At 35.0% G+C, this 26,231-nt stretch overlaps 3 protein-coding genes across 3 annotated transcripts; all 3 read right to left on the bottom strand.

Moving 5' to 3' along the window:
• Nucleotides 1-9,699: 9,699 nt before the first annotated feature.
• Nucleotides 9,700-15,526, bottom strand: LOC117619000 (methionine aminopeptidase 1A). The gene is made up of 16 exons (XM_034348817.1): nt 15,281-15,526; nt 14,941-14,991; nt 14,537-14,701; nt 14,179-14,254; nt 13,993-14,040; nt 13,805-13,849; nt 13,389-13,488; nt 13,030-13,081; nt 12,894-12,935; nt 12,348-12,409; nt 12,172-12,270; nt 11,279-11,352; nt 11,118-11,187; nt 10,965-11,030; nt 10,786-10,874; nt 9,700-10,214 (listed from the first exon to the last, which is right to left on the bottom strand). The coding sequence occupies exons 1-16, from the start codon at nt 15,352-15,354 to the stop codon at nt 10,137-10,139; spliced, it is 1,191 nt and encodes a 396-aa protein (XP_034204708.1). The 5' UTR covers nt 15,355-15,526; the 3' UTR covers nt 9,700-10,136.
• A 691-nt stretch (nt 15,527-16,217) lies between these two features.
• Nucleotides 16,218-18,995, bottom strand: LOC117618999 (probable pectinesterase/pectinesterase inhibitor 36). Its single transcript, XM_034348816.1, has 3 exons — nt 18,408-18,995; nt 17,153-17,491; nt 16,218-17,022 (listed from the first exon to the last, which is right to left on the bottom strand). Exons 1-3 carry the CDS (start codon nt 18,847-18,849, stop codon nt 16,331-16,333), a joined length of 1,473 nt encoding a protein of 490 aa, XP_034204707.1. The 5' UTR covers nt 18,850-18,995; the 3' UTR covers nt 16,218-16,330.
• A 1,300-nt stretch (nt 18,996-20,295) lies between these two features.
• Nucleotides 20,296-21,424, bottom strand: LOC117619003 (50S ribosomal protein L18-like). The gene is made up of 2 exons (XM_034348819.1): nt 21,224-21,424; nt 20,296-20,902 (listed from the first exon to the last, which is right to left on the bottom strand). Exon 2 carries the CDS (start codon nt 20,894-20,896, stop codon nt 20,555-20,557), a length of 342 nt encoding a protein of 113 aa, XP_034204710.1. The 5' UTR covers nt 20,897-20,902; nt 21,224-21,424; the 3' UTR covers nt 20,296-20,554.
• Between the last annotated feature and the right edge of the window lie 4,807 nt (nt 21,425-26,231).

The raw sequence follows: 26,231 nt of genomic DNA, 5'->3' as shown, positions 1-26,231 counted from the left end.
GTACAAACTGGTGGTATTTTCGAAGGATTTTGAGTTTCTTTTATTTGATTATGATTTTCAGTTATTTTAAATCAGTTTTTCTGATTTTTCAGGCATAGGTACCTTTGTATTTGTTCAGTTATGCAAGATTCGAGTACAGAGTTTTTTTTTATACACGTTTGATTTCAGCACTTTTATGAAAGCTTTGATTTCAGTGGTTTTGTATGAAACTTTCGCGCTTGAATATGACTGATATAGAATGCCTTGAGTTGAATATGCTTGATGCAATTTAGTTTTATTTAACTATTTTTTTTCATGGGGGATATTATGTTTATGAAAATTGTTTTGAAGAACATTATTTTTGTCCACTCACATTTTCAATCTGTTTTTCGCCCCCAGGCTGTAGAAGTACGCGGGATCCACCACCGGGCCATTCTCAGGTTCCGTGTCTCAAACCAGGTATTATGTTGTAAGAAATCCTCACAACCCTGAGGGACCTAGGAAACGCTCTGATATCCAGTTGAAAGTTTAGGGATTAGAGTTGAATTGGTTACCGGAAACATTCTGGCAGTTGGGTGAAATATTTGAGATTGTTTGACAGGTGAAAATTTTTGGGATTAGTCAAAATACAGGGGAGACTCTGCCGAATTTTCGGCAGAAGTCTAAGGAAATTTTAAAAAGAAATTGAAGTATGAAGGGTAAAAAGGTCATTGTGCCCGACATTCGCCAGGTGTCGGACACGCATAGGACTTGGCTCGAATTCCAAAGTGGAAATTGGGTCGGGTCCTGTCAATATCACACTTCCCCCGATAATCAAGTACAATCCTATATTTTCCTAGTAAGTTATGTAAATAATCTAACATTTACCTAGTAATTGGGGACATAAATTTACCTAGTAACCAGGTCCATTAGAAAGTTCTACCTCTATATATATATATATATATATATATATATATATATATATGTATATATAAAGCACATTAGCTCATAGTACCTATATATTAGGTACATAAAAACGTCATCAATAGTTCTCTTGTTTATCTTGTTTTTCTCAAGTTTTTTATTTGTTGCTATGCTTAAACACCATGAATCAACTTGATAAGTATTAAACTTATTGTGTTTTCAACATTTGGGTGTTTACCTAATGCATAGGTACATAATTTCATGTAAGTGCTTGCCTCATCGATTAGTATAATATGTGGGTCTTTACTTTTATTGATTAAATTGTATTTTATCCATATATTAGGTAAATATTCACAAGGAAAGAATTCAAATTTGAAATTCTAAAATTCAATTACAATGAATTAATGTATTAAATTTGGATTTTCAATGGGTTTCCTTATTTACCTCAAATGGTAAAATCAACATAACAAAAAAAGTAATAAAAATCAAAGATCTTGCACCTAAAACCAAAACGGCGATGACTTAGGCCCCTTTTGGGATTGGTTTTTTTTGTTGTTGTTGCCAAAAACCCACTTCACTTTAAAGTTAAGCAGTTTCAAATGTCTGGTAAAAAAAAATAATGTATCTCGATTATTTTAAAAGCAATGGCCTTTTGACAATAGCTTTTAAAAGTAGGCTATGTGTTGCTTTTCAAAGCTGCTTTCAAAAGAAGTAGATATTGGAGCGGAAAATTTCGGATCCTCCAACAAGTAATTTTTGATTTCCATGTTAAAAAGCCGGACACTATCTTTGATTATCACCATTGAGTGAGGAGGGGGGGTACCTGCAAGGAAACACTTCGACCCTCAAGTCAGTGTGCGTTCATGAATATTGCAGTAAAATCAATCATAACTTCCTCCCCCTGTGTTGGGGGATTAGTTAGCCTTTTATAGGCATTGAACCCTTGGACTCCAAGTCCCATATCCCTTATTTATCTTCATGCTCAATGGTAGTGGATATCATGTTATTTGATTCCCTCCACTCTCTAAATTTAGGGTTCATGGGAAGCGGCTTGTTAATTGGCCTTAATTTTTGCTCCCACATCTGACCCCTTTTCTCTCTCTGAACATGTGTCTCGGGTGTAGAGAGAGAAAATATTCTTTGTGGGAATTCACTGTGCGTAGAATTTTGTGAGTTGACTTGTATGATCTTCGATCACCAGCATGTGGACTTTCGTGAGTATGGTTTTCAACCATAACCATAAGTATGATCTTCGATCATGTATTCGACTTTCAACATTGAGAATGGTCTTCGACCATGATTTTGAATTATGCCTTCATCCTAGTTTTGTCTTCGACATGGATTTTGCCTTCGGCCAAGTTTTGTCTTCGACATGAATTTTGCATTCAGCCATGTTTTATCTTCGACACGAATTTCGCCTTCGCCAAGAGCGGTCTTCGACCATAAGTTGAGTACTGACATGCCCCCGTTAGTTTAGAATGCATGTTTGCTAACTTCATAATTTGCCATATAGGGAAATAGGCAATAGAGAAAACTCTTAAGTTTTCTTTTTTATCCTGAGTGGTGCAATGGCTGCCCCACCATACAAAGTTATTCAGCATATGCAGTCAAGAGGGGCATGCTGGCCTTCATGCGGTCGTTTTTAACAGGTTGTCAACCAATTCTAACCATGCAAGAATATAAAGTTAATTTCATCAACAAAAATCATTTTCAATGTACTCTAAAGTTTCATCTATGTATGAATCAATACGTAGGGTTAGTAGCATTTAGCTATTGAGCCGCATATGACTGGATTCAAATTCAAGCATTTTATAGAGTCATACATGAAACTGTTCTCATCTCCCAAATGTAAGAGGAATAAGTAAAATACCTTAGTATGTGTATAATCAATTTAAAAGCTTCTGATCATACGCCTTTCAGGCCATGGGCTTCTCCAACAATAAAAAATTAGCTGTTGTAAAATCGCACTAGACATACCGTAAGCTCATGAGAGCATTTTCAGCAGCTAAGGCTGAGCTCGGGCTGGGGGGGTTTGGGCAAAAAAGTGGTTTCCAGCAACAAAAGCAAGCCCGGGCAAATGATGGGACCCAGCAGACTGGGCTGGCCCGAGGGCAAGGCTGGTTCGGGGGCAAGGCTGATGTCAGCGTGCTGACGTCACGTCGACGTCAGCCCTGCATCCAAATTTTTTTAAATCGCCCACGTGGCGTGCGTTAGGCTCTCCGATCATATTTTGTCCAGCAATCCAAAGGTAGCCAATGTTTGTGCAATAAAAAAAATGAAAAAAAATGTATAAAAAATACCAAAAAAATTACTGATTTTTTTTTTTTTCTCTATACCATATTTCCATTTTCAACATTTAAGTAAATGGAGTAATATAAAAATAAATGAAAGTAAAAGGATAAAGACATTTACTTAAGTTTACAATGTAAATAAGGAAATACCCCCCATTTGGATTCAAATAAAAATACTAGAAAATCAAATTCCCACCAAATCAAAATATGAAAAATCGGTTTTAGTGCAAAATACGATTTAGGCTAAAAATGATGGCTCATTATGTCAATATATACTTCATATTAAAATTCCATAAAATCAAGTTTTCTTATTTGATGTGTAAGGAATAAAAGCCGCCAAAAATTATCTTGAGAAAATGCTTATTCCAAAAAATTATTTTTCATACTTCGTCAATATTGCACCTCCGCTACAAAAATTCTGGGTCTGCCAATGTCTATAAATACCAACCAATACTCTTCACTTTTAACATTAAATCCTCATACTTTTTTTTTCCCTATAAATACCAACCAATACAACTAATAAAATAAAATCATATCCAAAAATATTATCCAATATGAATAGTATTCACACATAGGAACCCAAAAATCTTATTCGAAAATATTATCCAAATTAATTGTTTAAGTAAAAAAAGTTGTGGAAAAAACAAAAAAATGCATAATATTTGTCATGGCAAAGGACAACTGCTGAAAACACATTTTGCTGGAGGGCTGGGGCAGCCACTATTCACGTGAATAATAGCTACCCTAGAACTCCCTTACCATGGCAAAAGACAAACTGCTGGAAATACTCTGAGTCATATGACCAGGATCATCATTCTTTATCACTCATATGCTAATAGCTTCGCTATTTGCTTTTTGCAAAGTCACCTTCGCTGGCCTTGATAAATCCGCCTTTCTGTACAGTGTAGACATCACACGTGGTTCTCTTGGCTCTCTACTCATTGTAACAATTAGAAACCATTTTATAGCCACAACCACCGAAAAGAAGATGCCCCCAGCGCAAGTTCATTGTGTACAACTGCCATAAATGATAGATGAGGTGCTGGTATATATTGAACAGGAAGTAACATCATGATTAATACTTTCTTTGCCAAAGAACGGATTTCATTTTAAAAAAAAAACTACGTCAGAGGAATGAGAAAGGTCTTATCTGTATCTTTATTCCGAAATGAAATTTTGAATATCTTCATTGGTTTAGAAGCTTTGAACGAACACCGACAAGCATGTGTTTCATACGCTCATTACTTTTACATTGTTTGTCTTCTTGATAGTTCTTTGCTAGTGTGCGATTAAAGCGTTTCTCAGTCAATAACTTTTTTGAGCAAAACATTAGCTTTGAAAAAGTCTTCTTCTGAGCATTCAATCAATCAATAAGTGTAAGTATACAAAATCATCATGTGCAAGTAAGGATTTCAGAGGTCACGATACTTGAGCAATTCCAAATACGAACATACTGTTCTCATAAGCAAGAAAGATATGACAGGCGGGCGATTTCAAATATTGACATTTCTACGAAGGCACAGAAGACCCCAACCCACGCCCACTGTGTGCCATCATAAGCATATATACTTATGTGGCCTATTAGTGTGTGGCGGCGACATGGGCATATCTCCTAATACAACTATATGGATTACCTAGCAAGTCCAGTGCAACTTTGTGATAGGCATGTAAGTTTGTTACTCACATGCCTTAAAATCAATGATGTGGCGTAGTCCACGAAACAATTCTCACAATGAAATGGTGTGGTTACTCCAATGCAGTGTAGTAAATCACATAAAATTGATTATGCTTGAACGTCTAATGCGATATGCATTATTTGTAGGATCGATGGGCATCCAGATTTCAAAGAAACAGATTCTATGCACCATGTAAATTAGTGGTTCAACGTTTTTCTCTTTTTGTCAAAGTGGAACGACCAAGTCCATTTTAATTCTAAACTGATCAAAATGAATGAGATGGTTTCTTATCTGTGTAGTCCACATCCAAGTATAAATTTGGCATTCTGGCTCTTCATTTTCAAGAGATGCAGTTTAGAGTCTGCTGCTATTCCTCTCCCTTTGAGTTTCCCTGTTCTCCTGGCGTCTTTGTTAGTTTAGAAATCATCACAACAAAAGATATCATTTGAAGCATTTAACCGCCTGCCCCGATCTCATCACAACAAAAGAATTGGGTTGTCATGAGTATGACCGTGAGAATGACAATCGAGTATATCCTTGTGATGATTAATGTTTTTGAGATAATAACAGAGAGATTAAAATCTGGCACCCACAATATATTACACTACGTAGATAATCAAGTGGGAATGAAATATCCCCGTTCGAAGGATTTAGCATGTGCCCCCTAATTCAATCCGTTTGTTTTTTTACATGATGCAATAAGCAATGTTAATAAAAGACTTTGATAATGCTCACATAAAACTTTCAGTGTGTATTGAGAAGTGCAATCATATAATGCAATATTTTCATCCAATCATTAAATTGTGAGAGATATAGAGTTAGAAATTCTTCTCTTATTGGGGGAGTCAACTCTTGCCCCCATTGTAGCACGGGTGAGCCTTCAATTATATAGTGTCCCTTGCTCCTTAATATGGCTTTTTGTACGGTTTCCACAGACGGCGCCAACTGTTGGAGCGGAAAATTTCAGATCCTCCAACAATTTTTGATTTCCATGTTGAGAAGTCGGACACTATCTTTGATTATCACCATTGAGTGAGGAGGGGGCTACCAGCAAGAAAACACTCCGACGCTCAAGTCAGTGTTCGTTCATGAATACTGCAGTAAAATCAATCATAACTCCCTCCCCCTATGCTGGGGGATTAGTTAGCCTTTTATAGGCATTGAACCCTAGGACCCCAAGTCCCATATCCCTTCTTTATCTCCATGCTCAATGGTAGTGGATATCATGTTATTTGATTCCCTCGACTCCCTAAATTTAGGGTTCATGGGAAGTAGCTTGTTAATTGGGCCTTAATTTTTGCTCCCATAGCAGAGATGAGCCTTTAATGAATTTTTTTAATTCCCAAAATACCATCATTAATTTTTTTAAATGACACTACCTCTACCTCCACATGCAACTCCACCACCAACACTACCACCACACCGCCACCACCACCATCTCCACCTCAACAATCGCCATCCCCACCACCATCACTACCACAACCACCACCACCTTCATCACCACCACTACCACCACCACCTCCACCTCCACTATCACCTCTTTCACAACCACCTTCACCTCCATCTCTTTCACCACCACCACTACCACCACATGATTAGCACATAACACTTTCAACATCATATCTATTTTAGTTATTATTCACAGTTACAACATTTTTATATGAGTAGTGCTACTCTTATCACATTTGTATACTACATTCTTATACCACCTTATATGGCAAATGAGATGTACAACCACATCAATTAAAACTAATTTAACATTTTCTTTTCTTTTATGATTTATTGACACTTTTTAATTAATGTGGTTGTACACCTCATCTGTCATGTAAGGTGGTATGAGAATATGGTATATAAATGTGGTAAGAATAGCATTATTCCTAATTGGAAACCACAATGTATATGAATTCAATTGAAAGGGATTTTGAATTGTTAGGTTAGTAGTACTAGTATTGTGGCCCTTTTGGATCCCATTGGAAATCAAGGAGACTTTTATTAGGCTTGGAGGGGGGACTTTTTAGGTTAGAATTATTGGGGGCCTGGAGGTGGTTTCTTTAATTTGTAAGGGGATTGTAAGCTTGAATATTAAGATGCCCCGTTAACTAATTGTTTTTTTTCTTTTTTCTTTTTTCTTTTTTCTTGTAGTTATAAGCATAATTCAAGTACTATTTACTCATCATTGACTACTAAAACATCTCACTTTTCTAAATCTATATATATAAAGTAAAAGGCAGAGAATAGTGAAACATTCAAAATACCAGAAAATGCCTTTGGTTAATCTAAACATTAAGAATTAAAATTATTAATTAAATTAGGATAATATGGTAAATTCACACTTTTTCATATTAAAAAAATTAAAATTAAAAGAAAAATCAAATAATGAATCCTATTTGTATGGAACATAACTACCCATGTTATCTTTTCTTAATTCTAAAAATTTTAAAAGAAAATGAAAAATGAAAACCGATTGGCACATGCTCAAGCTAGTATGAACTAAGAGGCCGCCACCAAGTTCACTTCTCATGATATTGAGAGACAAAGATTATAAATCGTGCGATTCAAAAATGGAAAAATGTGTTTCAGGTATTTCATGACCTAACCCCATAAAAAGTAAGGAAAAGAAATCAATTGTAGTTTTTTCTCTGGAAAAAGACACAATATGGACATTAAATCAAGAAAATACGCACCGTGAGCCTTCAGTATATGCAATATCTTGCTGCAGTAACACCCCAATACACAGGTTTGTATTTTTCTTATGTCTTTTTCTTATTTAAACACGAAGGTTGTCGCTTGTTGGATTTGGAAACTTGTGAACCAAGATATATATCCTAGTCAGTTTCAGCAAACCATGCCATTCAAATCACAAACTAGCCATTTTTATATATTAAAATGGTTATCTTCTAGGCTCTAGGGCGCCCATCCTTCATATATTTTTAAATTTTATACAAATTTTAAAAGACACTGGTGGAGACAAAATTATAAATTTATAATGGGAACAAGTTAAAGATATGGAGTTTTACAGACAGACCACAAAAGATTTGGAGTTTTGATTATGAATTTATATTAATAAAATCTCCTATCTGCTTCCTAAGCACGATCATCATGATCATCAGCAACAACAATGGTGTTGACGATCATCAGCAACAACAATGGTGTTGACCCGCTCACATTCGTCTATCCATTCACTGTAGACGTCTATGGGTTCAGTCAAAGGTGTGATGGTTGTGCTGAAACTCTCTTGGCAAACACTGCAGAGAGCCTCCCAATCATGTTCTTCATGTCAATGTCGCATTCGAATGCTGTATCAAGCTTCTCCATTCGCTTCTTAGCAACAGGCTTTGCCCTCGACGACTTTCTCTTCCCCATTCTTATTCAACAATTTTATGTCCTCCCTGAGTGTTTGTTTATGGCAACTTCTGCATGTTGTATTAACCTTCTCCACAAGGACGTATTTATACAAAGCAACAAAGTCCTAATTCTACAAGGAAATGAGGTTGTCACTCATCTAGTTAGATTGGGAAGCTTGGGAACCAAGAAATCATAGTCTTACTCCTAATATTAATAGGATAAGGTTTCTATTTTTCTTTTCCTTTTTTTTCTTTTTAAAAAACAAAAAACAAAAAGATTGTCACTTGTAAGTTGGATTTGGAAACTTGTGAACCAAGAAATCCTCGTTCTACTCCTAAAACTAGTCGGATTCGGTTTAAATTCTGAAGTCTCTCCCCTATATATACATAGGTCTCTTTAGACTGGAAACCACAAGTTATAGCTTCTATTTCTCTTCTTGTTGAGTTCGTTTTTCAAAGGCTTCTTAATTGTTCAATTCTTTGCGTTGCTTTGTTTCTATATTCATATGGCTTCCGACAACGAAAGTATAACACAACTTAAGCCACCCATGCGTTTCATGTTGCCCCATGAGATTTTCCACGTCACAAAACCAGCACACCAATGGTACGAACATAGGGATAATCATGATTATGATGATGATTATTATGACGATGATGATGATGAGGATTATGATGGTGATGGTGATGAGGATGACAGTGTTTGCTCACTGCTTGAAGATGAAATTGATCAACATGAGTTTGACAGCCCCGAAAGTGATGATTATACTCTGTCTCTGGATGGTTCAAATCCAACCCTTCATCAAGATCACGATCAAGATGATGATTATGATGAGGACTATTTGTCAGAGCCATTGTCGTCCCCACCAAGATCTGCATCATTTTTTGACTGCAACATGTGCATGAAAATGGCAAGAGAGCCAGTTGTGACTTCTTGTGGGCATTTATATTGCTGGCCTTGTTTGTACTGTTTGTTGAGTCAAAGGGAGTGTCTTGTTTGCAAGAGTAAAGTGTTTGATTCTTTGATAACTCCTATTTACAACAGCAAACCTCAACTCCGGCTTCAATGTGCCACCAAGACCAAGGGGGCTTTTTCGTCTACCTTGAAGATTTCAATTAATTTAGCCCAGATTGTATTTTGGTTGTTTATTATGCAATCCTTTATGTAATTCAGGTTCTTTCACTATATATTTCCTCCTCCTTGTGTGTTTCTTGATTTACCTTCTTAATTTACTCCCATAACTTACCCTTGTTCTAGATAATTGGTTATTAATACAGAAAAAGAAAAGAAAAGTCTTAGAAATGGGAATTCAAAGAAAAATATTGGACAATAGATACAAGGAGATCGAAAAATCAGAATTGTTAGGGAAAGCGCAAAGTGTTTTAAGTACAGAATTAGAAGAAGAAGAAAAAAAGTGCGAGGCTGATACTATTGTTCTCCTTTTGGCTCTATCAATGAAGTAATAGGGGCAAAAGTAGAATTTTAAGTTTGGTGAGAAACACATTAAACACTAAAAAAAATATTAACTTGTATTACTTGCCAAATACACAAGTCCTCGATTGTTCCAAGCAGAATGAATTTATGCTAATAGAACTCAATGATCTCATTGAGTTCAAGAAATCTGTAGAAACTCAAGCTGTTTGAACATCGAACATGTTGGTACACACCAGATTCTATTAATCGATGATAGTTTAATAATGATTTCATATAGCTCTTCTAACAATTTGGAAAACAAATAAGAACTCTTTAACCAAACCTCAAAATCGACTAACTATTACCCAATAAGTTACAAACATGATATCCTCACCCAACATAAGCGGCAATGGAAGAAGCAACATTTATCACAAGTTTTTATTTTCTTCTGTTAATACCGATGTATGATTACCATGAATGGGCACCCTTATGTCTCTTTGCTACTTTCAATAAGACAAGAGGCAACCAGACATTAAGCATTTAACCAAGGGAACACTTTGGGTGAAGAAGGCAACCGAGCTGTAAGAACTTCAACTCCCGTCTCTGTCACCTACACATATGTAGGAAGAAATAACAATGAAATTAGAGACGCATACATAGATGCATTCAGCACAGACACAATTAACCAGGAATTAAACTTGTTGACACCAATATTCAATAACTGTCCCCGTGTTCCTAAGGAGCTCGCCTATTAAATTTCAGTGCTGTATTTGTCAATGGGTGGCATTGCAATCCAATGTTGATAGATTAATTATGGCAGATTCGATTCAAGACAACTACTAAGCTACTTGTTTTACTGCTCCAATTGAGTCCAACCTGCAAATCTTCCTTCCTAATTCGTGTTATCTATCAAACTTTTTTATTTAATGATCATATCCACACCACTTGGAAGTTATAATGCTATGCTACAGCGAATACAAATACTTGAGCTGCCTTAAAACCCAGAACAAGTCTCACAAATGGTTTTCATGATAAATTGAAATTCGGATCATTCCACTGAATTTCAATACTATATGCACATAAGAAAAGAATAAAGAAAAAGGTCTTCTAATAATGATGGAGCAGTGGCAGTTACATAAGTTGAAAACATATTACATATGAAACATAAACTGCACAGTTACCAGAAGTGTGTGCTCAAACTGAGCACTGCGCTTGCCATCTGCTGTAACAGCAGTCCATCCATCGGGCCACATCCGATCACGCCAAACCCCTATCCATATTTTATTTTGTTTGTTAATATGTAGCTAGCAAATGAAGAAACCTATCGCCCATATGCTCATAAAACAAACTTTCAAAATACCTGCATTGATCATAGGTTCAATTGTAAATGTCTGTCCAGCTTTCATCACACCAACAGCTTTATTTCCTGCTTGGTTAAGGCAAAAAACATTACAGGTGCAAGCAAGAAAATGTATAATTCATATATATACAGAAGCTTCCTTATCGAACATACTTGCATAATGGGGAATATTTGGTGCACAATGAAAAAGCTCCCCAATACCATGACCGCAATATGATTTCACCTGTTGGTGCAATACAAAATTACTATAATCTGTATGCCATATCTTAAAATAAAAAATGCAGCACAATTCAAAGCTCAAAGTTACAAATTACCACAGAGAATCCCGACATTGTCGCATGGCGATTAATGACTTCACCGACTTCACGAAATCGCATTCCAGGTTTTACTGCACACGACAACAAAAAACAATCAGGAATAATCTTTTCCTTTTGTACTTTTAATCCGCAAACAATTGAAATTATTATAGTGCACTGTCCAAATCAGGGTTAAATAGGCTGACTTCTCGACATGTCAGTTATCACCAGGTGACAACATTCCATGTATCACTAAAATATTTTCACACAATTTACTAATACAATTAAGCAAAAACATAACCACAAAAATATTTCAAGAATGATTACTTGCAACTTCCATGGAACCAAAGAAAATGTAAAATCAATATTGGATAAAACAATTATTATGACATATACATGAATAAGATAGCTGAGAAAATGTGCAACGATTTTAAGCTGTATATTCTTGGGCCCATGAAAAATCCAGGATATAAAACCCTCAAAACAAAAAGTCTAGGAAACAAGTGAAAATTTTACAAAAGCAAAGATCACTCGTCAATTTCTGGCCATTTATTTTAAGAATGACAATCAGTGAATTCTGGTGATTCAGGTGACTACTTTCAGATTTTATAAATATCAACGTAAACTATTTTACTCGAACACCTTTCATTACATATGAAAATTTTACATCCTCCCAAAAGGCAAGACTAATTGCTTCCAAACAAAGAGATGCGATGCAATTGAATTGCAAGATTGTTAAAGCAACACTTGGTGACGGATGCATTAAAGAACTATTAAAAAGAAGCTGTTATTAAATTGTGTTCTTAATGTCAGTTCCAAATTCTTGTTTAGGGTCTCAAGACAATTTACAAAAACGACACGAGAGGGATGGCAGTCTCTTAGAATTGTTATATTATATGTGGTGCACATACCAATTGATATTGCTTTCTCCAAGCACTCATAAGTAGATTGGACTAGCCGTTGAGACTCTTCATCAACATTTCCCACAAAGTATGTTTCATTTAGATCACCTGCAGTTTAACATTTGTTCATGAAAAGAACTTGCTCAAAGTTGAACTACATGTTAAATGTGTAGAACACTTATTACCATGGACGCCTTTATAATACACGGTCACATCAACATTGACGATATCACCATCCTCTAATTTCCTGGAGCAAAAGTTTCAATAAGATGCAACATAAAAGAAGTCAAAAATGCTATCCAGGGGATTTTAACAACTATAATCTTTTTCGTTTTTTAAAAACAGTTAATTATTCTGAAGTAGAATTAAAAAGAAGAAAGAAACAAATGCAGGCAAAACAAAGCGTTAGCGGTTAACCAAATACTAGAAAGCTTAATTTCTCAGGTATGTACCCCTAACACAAAACAAGACTTAGTTATGCCAGTCCAGTAACATTACCAAAGTGCAATTTTATTATAACAGTACTTCAAAACCCAAATCTGAACTGATCATAAACAAAACAAGAAAGAAGCAAAGTACAATATACAGCAATATAATGTGTTTTAAGACAAAGGTATATTAAATATACTAACTGAAACAGTTTATCCATATTCTTTTTCCCCCCTTCAGTCCCCTCCCTCCCAAAATTAAAGAAAATAAATAAATCTCAAATGAATAGGTACAACGCATACCTGGCATCAGGAATCCCATGGCAAATTACTTCATTGACTGACCTGCAACAAAGATAAAAAGCAAAATGCAATTACAAAGTCAATACCATACAATCTGAATAAAGTTCGTTGAAATTGTACACAAAAAAGTACCTACGTGCAGCAGGACTTGGGGAAGAAATGATAATTGAGAGGAGATGGATATCCACCTGCAGTGGTTAAAAGCCAAAACATCATTACAACAGCCATTTTCTATTCTGGACAATAAACCATGCAAATATGCATACATAAAACATGGCCACTACAAAGCACACAACTGATCTTATTAGAGACAAATAGCAATAAATAGGGATAAAATAAAAATAAAATAAAACTTGAATTAGAAAAAATAAAAATAAAAAATTGCCATGTCAACTAGGTATGGCCAAAGTCTTAATGAGTATAAGATATAAACCATTACAATAATGGGCAAGGAAACATAATTATTGGAATACTACACAAAACAAAAAGACATACCCTCAGCAATAGTAGCCTCATGGACCACCTGATCAATTTCATCAGTTGTGATACCAGGTCGGATTACACTAGCAGCTTTATCCAAGACCTTCCTTGCAATCTAGCAAAACAATTATGACGAGAACATCAAGATATCAGTAAATTAAGAACTTAAAATCGAATGTAAGAGCAAGATTAATAAAAACCAAACAGAGAAAATCCTTCTTGAAAGAGTCAACTCTTTGTCTAGCATTCAGTACTTGTATAGCAACACATTAACAAGTTTTTCAGTTTAAAGGCATACAACAGATGTTTGAAGTGAAAAGATGCCTGCAGCACGTTATGAAAAGAAGTATATATATGATGCAGCAAGCTAATACTGTTTCATCAAAACAAAACTTTAGGGGAACAAAAGGAAAGAATTAACTGGCACTTACTAGACAAGTTTCTCGCATTCTCTCAATTTGTTCCGGTTTCTTGATCTGCAAAAAGAATATATCATTCATCATTTGGAAAGAAAGAAAAATGAATAAAATATAAAGGAAAAGGAAAACCCAGAAAGGAAAAAGTCTGACTCATTATGTATGACTTAATGAGGTAATGAGGTTTTCTAGTAAATGCTTACCTCGACAACATGCTGCAGATCACTATTGGGCTCAACTTTTGGAGTTCCCTGCAATAGATTTCTTTAATAAGGTCAACAATATAATGACAGTAGAAATGGCAACAAAATGCAGCACTTCATTTCCATTTAGATCACCAATGAAGCACTATATCTACTCAAATTTTGGTCGTTTGAACTACAACTTACATCAGCTGCCCAATCAGGTAGATCAATATGAGCAGGTACCATACGCTTACTAGATATAGGATACGGCCTCAGTGTCCTGCATAAGACATAGCAACTTCCATGAAGAAATTCAAATGCGCATGTACAAGACATGAAATGAGGTAAAAGGAGTAAACTGATAGCACTTGTGGTTTGTTATAAATAAGAAAATATATGTTCTATCCAATGCTATCAGCTAGCAATAGCCTAGCTGACACCATATCCATGATACATAAATTTCCAAATATAAAACAAATAATTCCAAGCATCAGAACCATCAAACTTAAATCTCTGACAAAAATTAATATGAAATAAAAGGGAGAAAAACACATAGAAATACCCAGTCCAATCAAAATAGGGAAGCTTTGGTGTTCGAGCCTGTCCTTTCTTCAAGCAATATAGCCAACCTTCATTATCTGGGGTACCTGTCCCAGGCTCGGACGGCTTGGCCTTTAGATGCACTGACTTATGAGAGCTCCAAGAAGCCTTAAAACAATCCTGAGTGCTGTTAAGAGATGCAAAGTTTCATCAACACAAAAAACAAATAAATCACTTTCAAGCTTCTATGAACACATCTAAGGTACATTGTTAAACTCAAGTGCCAATGTGTGAAAACTCCTGAATGAAGTTAAACACTTGAAATGCTCAACTCACTGACAATCACTACACACCACCAAGTTTTGCCAATAAAACTATATGACACTAGAATTTAGCATTAGTACAAAGAAGGAAATTGTTACAAACCAGAAAGCAGCCGTTTCACGAGGAAGCTTCAATAACACACATTTGGGACACCTGCAAATAAAAGTCAAAGTAACAAAACTAAGTAAAACTAAGAATCGAGCATTTTACAATTAGTAGAACAAAGATTGAAGTTTTAGTAATTGAAATGGGAACCCTCTGCTCCAAAAGGTTTCCAAATGTTTTGAAACAACATATTCACTTTTTCCAAACACAAATAGCTATGAGTCTTCGACCCACCAAAGAAAAAGTACATAAATTTATCATAATTTTTTTACCGAAATTATCAGATAGAAGGAGAGGCTTGCTGAAATTGAAAAAGCGAAAGTGAAATTTTACATACTGAAGCTGGGCAGGTTTGCCGCAGCTAGCACAGGTCAAGCTAGCTGGTTCAGCCACATCTGAACCACCGGCCATAATCGCATTCGATGGTTTTAGCAATGACCTCACGAGAGCCGCCTGATGTGATTACCGGAGAGGTCAATTGCTGGTTATTCAAGATCAGAGTGGTCACAGAGAGGGGCTAGGGTTTGAGTTGAGAGGGAAAGAAGTTGGAGATTTCTGTATTTATAAAATTTTTTATCAACTCCTTTTTTTAAGTCTTCTTTTTTTCTTTTAAATCTACTAGCAGGATATTTAAACTTGAAATTTATTCTAATATTGTCCGGAAAAATATCACTACATAAAAATTAACTTGTGTATTTATAATTTTATACATTGGTTATTTCTTTAAAACTTTTATCTCGGAAGATAAATTACGGTCTAAAAATAATATGATACTTGTCAAAATTAATATGATATTTAAACATGAATAAATATCCTTAAACACTTAAGCTACAAGTCTCTTACCGTTAAAAAGTATATTTTTTTATTATAATACTCGTCAAAATTAACACAATATTTAAATATAAGTAATTATCCCTGAATCCTTGACCTACAAGTCCCTTACCTTTAAAAAGTATATTTTTGTGTTGAAAAGTATATTTTTGTGTTGAATACTATGGTTGTGATGATGTGCTTTTTGTGTTGAAAAGTATATTTTTGTGTTGAAAAGTATATTTTTGTGTTGAATACTATGGTTGTGATGATGTGCTTGTGAGGTCTACCAACAAATTGTCCATAAAATTTCTTAAATAAGAAGGCAAAAAGATAAGAGTTTTAGAAAATAGTTTCTTACTTTTAGCATATTTTTGGCTTTTCAATCCTTTTGTTTTTGCCAAGGCTTTTCAATCCATATTATCTTCATATCATTTTACATCAGAAGTTCAAAAGTTTATTAAGAGTTGATGGAAAATAAACCACATAAATTCTCTTACAAGATCAAACAGCTACTACTCATATATTTTGGCTTGAATATTGTAGACATACATATATTTTGGTTGTGGTCCTTTAATTATATTCCAGGCCAGAATGGCACACCAGTGGCTGGAAGCCAAAACTGTCCCTGAATGAATTTATTAACTGTGAAAGGGCTAGCCTCCTGAGGACTATTGAGCACATGAAATCCAGGCCACTTAACCCTCTGTTCAGTTGATGCCCCAGTCCCTGTATTCATGTACTCCCCATAGAACAATGTTGAAAGTCCATAGCTGCCCCTCCATTCTGTCCACCCCTTTGGATCAATCAAGCCATCCAGGTCAGTTTTCATAAACACAGTCCTTGAAAACCTCTTCCATGGCCTGCCCAAATAGCTCCTAAATGAGCCCTTGACCCTTGCAAACTCTGGTGCAGGTCTAACGCGACAACCATGGATTACAATCCCTGTGGTCTCCAATTCCTTGTCGCGGCCTTGCGCAGTGATCATGTTCGATTGGGAGTTCATTGGCCTCCTCACAAAAATGTCACAATTTTGTAACACCGCAATGGCGTTACCGAATATGAAATCAATCGTGCCGTATATTTGACAGTCGCGATAAAATTGCCTATTCGCGTGGACATAAAGTGTGTCTTGGTACCCTTTGATGCTGCATCGGTAGAACACTGTGATGTCTGAGCTCACCCTCAGTGCCACTGCCTGGTGCATTTCGGGACCTGCCGTGTTCTCAAATGTTATGTCCCTTGCCCAAAAACCATCCCCTGATACACCTGCCAAATGTATTCATAGCCAACCAAATAATCAAAACTCTTAAACTTATTTATTTGCATTATTGTCCATGAAATTCATGGTCACCAGGATCAAAATATAATGCCAGCCGTAAACCTCTAAATTACTTACCGAATGTAGCTGAGTTTCGAGTTGTTAAACCTCCGCGATAGCTGTGACTACCGGTGATGATAGTTTTGTCAATGCCAGCACCAACAAGCATTACATTTACTATATTTCTGTGAAGCTCCACCTTCTCTTGATACACACCGGGTTTCACATAGATTATGACTCTTGGGGGTCGCCTGTGACCCATGCGAACAAGTGCAGCTACAGCCTCATTGATTGTTCTATGTGTTCCTGAACCATCTTTTGCCACCACAAAATCAGCCCTGGATGTTCCTGGACTCCATGATACTAAAAGACCTTCATTTTGCTTGGGCTTGGGTTCTTGTTCCCTTGGTGGTACTCCTGTAAAGACATCACAAATTATCATCCCTAGCCCAACTATTTTGCTCTTCAATTCATCATTTATTTATCAAAACCTAGAATTTAATTCAATATGCACAGGTGGAGGAAGCCTAATCAAATTATGTGGAGCTAAATCAAGAACATTGAGTATAAACTAAACGTCTAAGTTCTAACTACAAAATTGAAGCTAAACTTACAAAAACCCTGTTGCAAACAACTGTTTTCACCTATTTTAGCAAGCTTTACCTGAAAGTATTAGCCTAAAAGATGGATTTATATAGAGGAATTCCTATTAGATCGATTCAATCAAGATGATACATGATTAATTATGTTTTTTTATCCTCGGAAAATATATATTCATGTTAGACAATATGCTCTAACTCAAATCACATTAATTAGGGTGTCAAAGGATAGAAGTTTTATTCTAATAGTTAAAAATTCTCATCTCCACACCTATTGTCTATTGGTTTTGAGCTAATAATCACATTGTAATATGGTATGAAATATCACATTTTTCACATTTTAGGCTTAATGATTACACGTGCTCAACTTCATCCAATAATATATGTTATTTAAGTATTATTAAATTTAGGTTTTAGTAATAAAAAAACTCATTTTTAGAAAAAGTCAAAACTTCTTTAAAAAGACAGAAAAATCCCTCAACTTTCAAATCAAAGACATACAAATATAAAGAATTTCTTAGAAAATCTCAAAATAATTAGGGCATTTTTGTCCGTTTAACTTCTTTTAAAAATATTTCTCTCTTCTTCTTTGGCCATTTTAACTTGAGTGACGCTACACGTAAAGGACACATTAAATCATGAAAGTGTTGCCTTAGTCTTTAAAATATTTCAAGCCGCCATAAGAAAATGGTTATCATTGCCAAATATATTAATTTGATGATACTTACTCTTACCCTCATGCATACCCTTCCCATAGAAAGCAAGAGCTTCACCAAGCACCATAGTCAAGTTTTCTGCCACCACACGATGCACATCAGTCTTATTGAAACCCTTCTCATCCAAGCCATCCAAACAAGTCCTCTGGTTGGCAAGCAACCCACTGAGCCATGTTCGTGCGTCATCACCACTATAACTCTCATTGTTGGACAGCAACTCCATGAGCCTAGCCGCACTCTCATCATATAGTTGAGCACAGTCTCTCAGAGCCACATCACCATCATTTGAAGTATCATCGCTGCCCAATTCATGTAATTTAATTGAACTCTGGACCCAATTTGTGGCTTGAAGAACCCTATCTAGGGCAACCTGAATTGGGTTTGGCTGTTGGAGGCAGAAGGTGGAGGCAACCATGGCTAATAAGAAGAAGAAGGTGGTGATGACTACAGAAGTGGACATTTTTGCTCAATAGAAAATTACAGGAATTGATTGAAGAAGGGTAATGAAATGCATGAGCTTATTGTTCTGTTGATTAATTTATAGATGGATGAGGAAGCAACCACATGGATTTTTGTAGACAAGTGTCTTTGTGCTGAGGTGAGGTGGACTTTGAGAATAGAGTTTACTCAGTGACTTTGAGGTGTCCTGGAAGAGAGCAGTGACAGTTGTACAAAAGGCCAGAGAAACTAGCTTGAAATGCACTTTCATCCCGAATTTTATGCGATTGTTCACGATCTTATTATAATTATAATTATATATCTCACTCGGATTGAACTTCCTAAAATTTTAAAAAAATCATTTATCACTTTAAATAAGCAATGTCAAACGGACAAAAAGTATATTGCCACTTTTTCATATTATGTAATTGGAATAACATACTACAAGATATCCTAATTACAGTCGTCCACACCCGTAAGAGTGTTTAGAAAGCATTAATTGATGTAGGTTTTTATATACTAAGGAATACTACTGTGAGTCATTAATGCATGATCCACGTGCATAAATACTTTGTATATCATCGACATGCACATATCAATCCTTCGTGCGCATTTTCGTTTAAAAAACATATTCTTTGTTCGCATTGACGACGAATGTAAATATATATTCTTTTTAAATACCATTAGAAGTGTATCGATTATCGATTGTCAATCATTAAATCTTAATCCATGCCTTTAATCAAAGATAGGCTTAGGTTGGGCATTTATGAATCATGATGCTCCTCCTTCTCGGATTCATTTTCTTAGGAAGTTGAGTCGTGTTCGATAGAGAAGAGAAGGAGCCTGAAACGACGTGGTGAGGAAACAAGTGAGTAGAGGTTGATTTGGCAATGTTAGAGAAGAGCTACGTGCCATGCAATAATTAAGTAACGTTTCCATTCATGTTTATGAGTTGCATGCAAAGTTTTATTTCATCCTCTGGTAAATTTGCTGCCTTCTGCTGACGGCAGTTTTAGGTAGAAAACAAATTTCAATCAAAGCACTGAAAGTGATGGATTCATTACACCTTAATTTGGGTTTTCTGAGAACATGCATTCTGGATCAAGCTTGGAAATGTGACTATATATGTAAATATAGAAAATTACAAAAGTGAACGAAAGTACAAGAATGCCCTCAACGGTCAACTACATCCGGATCTAAATTAAAAGGGCCTTCGGTTTGGACAAAATTACAAAGCTTTTGGGCCTGCTCTGTGGTCCTGTATGGATTCTATTTCTCATTTGTGGCCCGGCCTTCTTATACAATTCAAAATTTACCCTCATTTTTGACAAAAAAAGTCATAGACTCGACGGCAATGATCAATGGTGTAACTGGATACATAATTGGGACCTCTACAACTATTTTTGGAGTTACGGGTATTGGAAATTCAAGTTGAGGCACCATTGCTACAAATAAGTCAAAAATATAATTCAATCTCTTCAAACATGCTGAGGCTTTCAGCATAAACATATCAAACCAAGCTGATTATAAATCAATTTTTTGACCACGTTTTATAAAGTGCATTGGCATGGCATGAATGAACAATAACATTCAAATCAAAACCAAAATCCAACCAGAAGGTTTCTAAAAGAAGTCTCTATTGCATCAACAATCAGAATTTGAATTTCCAATGGTGTTCATGATCACAATTAGAAAAACTAAAACTGAACTGATACTCGCAGTCGAAATCAGAGGAGTTTGACACCGGCTTCCACCACACTGTCAACGACAGCTTTAACCTTACCATGATATTTCTGTTCTTTCTTCAACTGGACGGATACAGCAGGGATGTTCTTGAGCAGGAGGCGCTCCCCTAATATCTTCCCTATCTTTGCAGCAGCAGCAACGTCGCGGCGTATCTCCATGCTTTCTCTCAAGGCCTTTTCCTGGGAGCTTGCAGAAGAGGCTACTGTGGCAGTTGGTGTGTGGATTACTTGGGCAGTAACGAATTTGTTTGTAAAGTGCATTTTCAGAACATAAGGCTTTAGATACTTTATAATGCGCGGTGGCCTCACCGGAGGAATGCCCATCTCTCTCTGCAAATAAGTCACAAGTTTAATCATTAAAAAAATTAAACAGGGAAGCCCCTGAAAAACTAAAGAAGAAACCAATTTATAAAAAAAAACAGATTAAGAACAAAATCAATATCAAACAATGTAATTCAATGTGAAAAACACAACAATATAACCAAATCAACAGCAGCTCGAAAACCCAGGTATTAAAATTTCTCCGAAAATAACATCAAAACGGACAGACCATACACAACAAGAAAGCAAGAATACAGAAACACAAAAATATGACAGAGAAGCCGAAACCAGTGCAGCACAACAAGAGGATATTACAGGGGGAGAAATTACCTCAGATTTGGATTTGGATTTTGATGAGGATTTGATTGGCTTGGGTTTGGCGGTGCGGAGAAGATGCTAGGAGGATCGGGAGAGAAGCGCCGGCTCGATAATGGATAATCGGCGAGAATAGAGGAAGAGGTGGAAATGCAGAGAAGAAAAAGCTATGGAAGTAAAAAAATAATAATAATTATATGAGAGAGGGTGATGATGGACGCCGCACCGAAAAAGAAAGCGTAGGTTTTTCGAAATCTCCTGGATCTTTTTATAGAGTATAGCCGATCGGCTATACGTTTAAAATTCATATTTATGGAGTCTAGCCGGGCGGCTATACTTGTAAAATTTCTATTTACGTCGTACAGCCAAGCGTACAAGTTTAAAATTCCTATTTATGGAGTATAGCCGTTCGGCTATACTTGTAAAATTTCTATTTAAAGAGTAGCCACTCGGCTATAGCCGTTCGGCTATATTCTAAAATTTCTATTTACTGAGTCTAGCCGCGCTGCTATACTGTTAAAATTCCTATTTATGGAGTATAGCCGCCCGGCTATACCTGTAAAATTTCTATTTAAAGACTAAAGCCGTCCGGCTACACACTTAAAATTTCTATTCAAATAGTATAGCCGAGCGGCTATACTTTTAAAGGTTTTATTTAAAAAAATAAATATAAACTTAATATCTTTAGGTCAATAATTTTTTTTATTTTTTTTTATTTTTTGTAATTAAATAATGTCTTGGCCTTCTTTGATCACTTTTATTTAGCAATTATATTTTAATTAATATATTTTGGTTAATAATTAATATTAAATATTTCAATTAACTTTATAAATTACATTACTTGATAAATAGGTGGTAACACTCTTTTTATTGCTAATTGAATTTACTTTACCATGTATTGGATGATGCCCGACTGTAGTAGTACAACGGGAACCTAAACGTAGTATGAACACAACGCAATGGGCTATAGAATACGAATTGCAAGCTCAATATAACAAAATATTTAATGGAAAAATATAGTTGCTTCAGAGAGTTCCAAAAAGAAATTGACAAAACTTTGAATGGCAAAACTTCACGCACAAAAAACCTTCATAAAAAAAATATATATATAAAGACAAAACTAAAATCTAAAAGTTTTGATGTACTAGTGTTTTTATCTTTGGTTTAAATTTTGATATACCTGCTAAAATATGAATATGGTTTGAATATCTTAGGTTGTTCTTTATTCTTCTCCATAAAGAGAGAGAGATATATATATATATATATATATATATATAAGAGTTTACATATGAAGGTTTTACAAGGAATTAGATATAGTAAAGAATTAGGAAAGTATCTCATAATTGTACAATGATTTATCACTTATATAAAAAATATGAAAGTCAATCCCTTAATTAATCAAGGAAGTAAATCTAATTGATTAATTAGGAGACTCACGTCAACACTTCTCCTGAAGTTGGTGCATTTATGTCACGAATGCCCAACTTGGTAAGTGAGTCATGAAATACTCTTCCACACTCACAACATATGCAATATCTGATCTTAGAGGACGTATGAAGAGTAGAACCTTTGGTGGTGGTGATAGAAGGAGTCTGGGTTGACCGCACGCTTCTGTGAGTCTGCAATAAGATGGAGAATCATATGGGTTCTTGACATCGCAGCGGAAGTAAGATGTGATATGAGAAGGTGAGGAAGGTGATGTGAGAAATTTGATGTAGGAATTGGATTTAAGAAGTATGTATATAAGATTTGATGATATGTGTTTAGGGATTTGGATAAGACGATTTGAGGAATTTAGATTTGAGGGATTTGGATTTGGGGAAAAAAATGAGGAATTTGATTTAGGGTTTTGGATTTGAATATGAGAAATTTGAGAATAGTGGCAGCCATAGCAAAAGGTTGTGGTGTTTCCACCTATTACCATAGTAATCAATATTCACATGAGATATGATGAGAGTAATTTGTATAGAGTTTTGATGTGAGAAGTGAAGAATATGGCTAAATTTTTATTTTAAAAATATTCTGAAATTTTTATTTTTTTTGGAATTTTTTTGTTGATGATGTCATCGATGACATCAGCAAATCCAAACTAGAGGTCGGGCTGATTTGGCCTGCGAGTTGGCCTAGTTGCATGGGTCCCACAGCTGGCAAGCATCGCCAACTAGAAGCACTTCCCTGGACTCGGGGCTCTATCCAGCCCGGACTGCAGTCCATTGCTGGAACTGCTCTAATAAAAGTGGGATCCATCCGTGTATGTAGGACTCGCTTATAGGTTGTATTAGAAAAGTACTCAACAATATGATTCGTAAGTGTGGTCAAAATTGGAACACCGATTGAGAAATGGGAGGAAGTCAAATACCAATTTGATTACATAGACAGGTTTTAGACAATAGTTCGTTATGGTTCTATCTAATCCAAACCAACGTGAAGAAACTTCATGACTGGGCCAATCAACTATAGAATTATGCCGGCCGTTTCACATTTATTGGGGGTCAAAGTCAAGAAATCTGATGTTCGTGATCTTCCGTCTGTCCATTGATTTGAGCCTAAAGAGCAGCCATTGTTTGAATGACCAAATTCAAAAGCAACTTCTGATGGCAGTAGGTCAAACCTTGGTAACATATTAAAACAGGAGACTGGAAAATATAAATAAAATATATATGTATATTCTTTGACAAAATTTTCAAAATATGCTGTGAATATAATATCGACGGATATCTTTCTGTATCTCTGAGAAGTGAACGGAAAACGAAAATATTATTGACAATTTAGCTTAATATCATATATATATATATATACACATATAATGGCAGTAATGACGATCACATAATAATTTTCATTAATATACAATATACGATCAAAAATTCCAGTCAAGTTGAAATTAATGACATATATAATCTATGTTTATATATATATATATTTTAATTTCAACTTGACTTGAAGTTTGGTATACAACAAGGTAAGCTTATTTTAATTTATATATAGGATATTAGTCATGATCACCCAATAAACCAACACTAACCGGATAGACACGAATATAATTGATATTAAAGAATTATAGCTTCCAATACAATAATTTCATTTATAATTTGATTGCATTAATTCAAATTAGACCATAATATTTGTCAATGGGGGTTTGTTTTTCTTGAAAGAATGCATGAGGGACTATTATTCTTCAAAGAATTAAGCAGGTTGAATTGATATTTGCATGTATATTTTGACTAACTATTTACTATATATATATATATATATATGAGTATAGACTTTTATTTGAATATATTTGTCCAAAATGAAAATCTGGCAACAATAACATATCTAGAAAGACAATATTAGAATCACTAAAGTTCTCACGTCATAGGTATCGATAACTGCCTCTACATATTACTAATGATTTTAATATGTAATTGCATTCTAAATTCAGTTTTTCTATGTCAAAATTGGATAAATTGAAGACCAAGACAATTTAACTTAACTATTAATCAATATGAGACGAGGACCAACGGAATCTAGTTCAATGAAAAAGAATTTTAACATACAAACTAGTTGTCTCAGATTCAAACTCTCATGACACCTTGATTGTGTGTGTGTCTGAAAATTCCCCCTTCTCTTGTAATTTAGATTAACGCTTGTACTCAAAACTATTAACCCAGATGAGCGAGATAGTAATACAATGTTTATTAAATCTGGACAATTATTCAACAATTTCATTGGGTCCTTGAAAAATTGGCAAAAACCTCATAGTGTACCACTTTATACATTGTCAACGACCAGCTTGTGTCCATCAAGGTAGTTGGTCCAACCGTGAACTCCTAGACTCTATCCGTGTGCTTTTAGAATACAGGCTCTTGCAATTGCGTGTGGAACAATATAATACATTCTTAATTGAGTTCAACTATACATAAGCAAGAGCATAGGTAGGACAAAAACTATTTCTTCCTCTCTTTTTTTTTATTTTTTTATTTTTTTTTGTTTTTTTTGTTTTGCCTTTTTCGGTAGGAAGAAATCTCATTACTTAAGCAGAAAAATGTTACATCTTCATTTTTTTTTTAAAAAGAAAAAAAGAGAGGCATGAAGAGAGCCAAATGTGGTTGATATATTAATGTGAAGTCTACAATGTTTAGGATAAGCTACCTAAACGAAAATTCAAAGTCTCCCTTAACTAGTTTACTAGCCGCTAGGCCCTGCCCTGACCTGACCAATGGCTCAAAGTTATCTTATAATGTTTATATTAAGTTTGTAATTATAAATAAATGAGGGACGCTTGGTCATGTTTTATGTATTTTTTTCTATTTTCTTTTAATTAACTATAGAGAAGAAGGACATGACGTTGGGAGCTATATTATTAGCAGTCTCAAACCGTCATCATGTACTTCTTCCTTATAAAAATATAATCGAGAAATAGTAATTAAATGAGTATGTGATGACTTTCTCAAAGTGCCAATAACAATTTTTATATTAAAAATAATTTTTTTTGACGGGTAATTAATATAGACCCCATTAATATTAATGGAAAACAAATTTTTTTTTTTCACATTCAAGAATATGAATGTTGGAAAAAGAATACTCATAAAATAATCACTTCTGGGGTGATCTTATCTTATGCAGGTAAGGGTTTCTAAAAACGAGTATTTTAATTAACTAATTTTGGCTGTCGGAAAAGAATACGAATAATCCATCTAATATCAACCCACAGATAATTAAGCCAAAGACAGATTGTGAATTTGTGAGCCAAGCACGTTGATATATATATATATATATATATATATATATATATATATACTCCTATTTTTTATTATCCCTCTCTATTTTTTTATTTATTTACAATAACATCTACACGATAATTATATGCGGACATCTGAATTTCTTTCAAGATTTCCTATATATACACGTGCTATAATCAATATTTGATCAAAGTCTTAAAAAGAAGTTGTGTACGAAAAAGATATCTCTTCCCTGTCGAATCTCAGCCGACTCATTTCATCTTTATTGCCTCCTTCATGCGTAATTGCATGCATGATGCTTA

Source organism: Prunus dulcis, chromosome 2, assembly GCF_902201215.1.
Source record: "Prunus dulcis chromosome 2, ALMONDv2, whole genome shotgun sequence".
NCBI lineage: Eukaryota > Viridiplantae > Streptophyta > Magnoliopsida > Rosales > Rosaceae > Prunus > Prunus dulcis.
The sequence above is the reverse complement of the archived record's forward strand: the minus strand, read 5'-3'. Positions and strand labels throughout refer to the sequence as shown.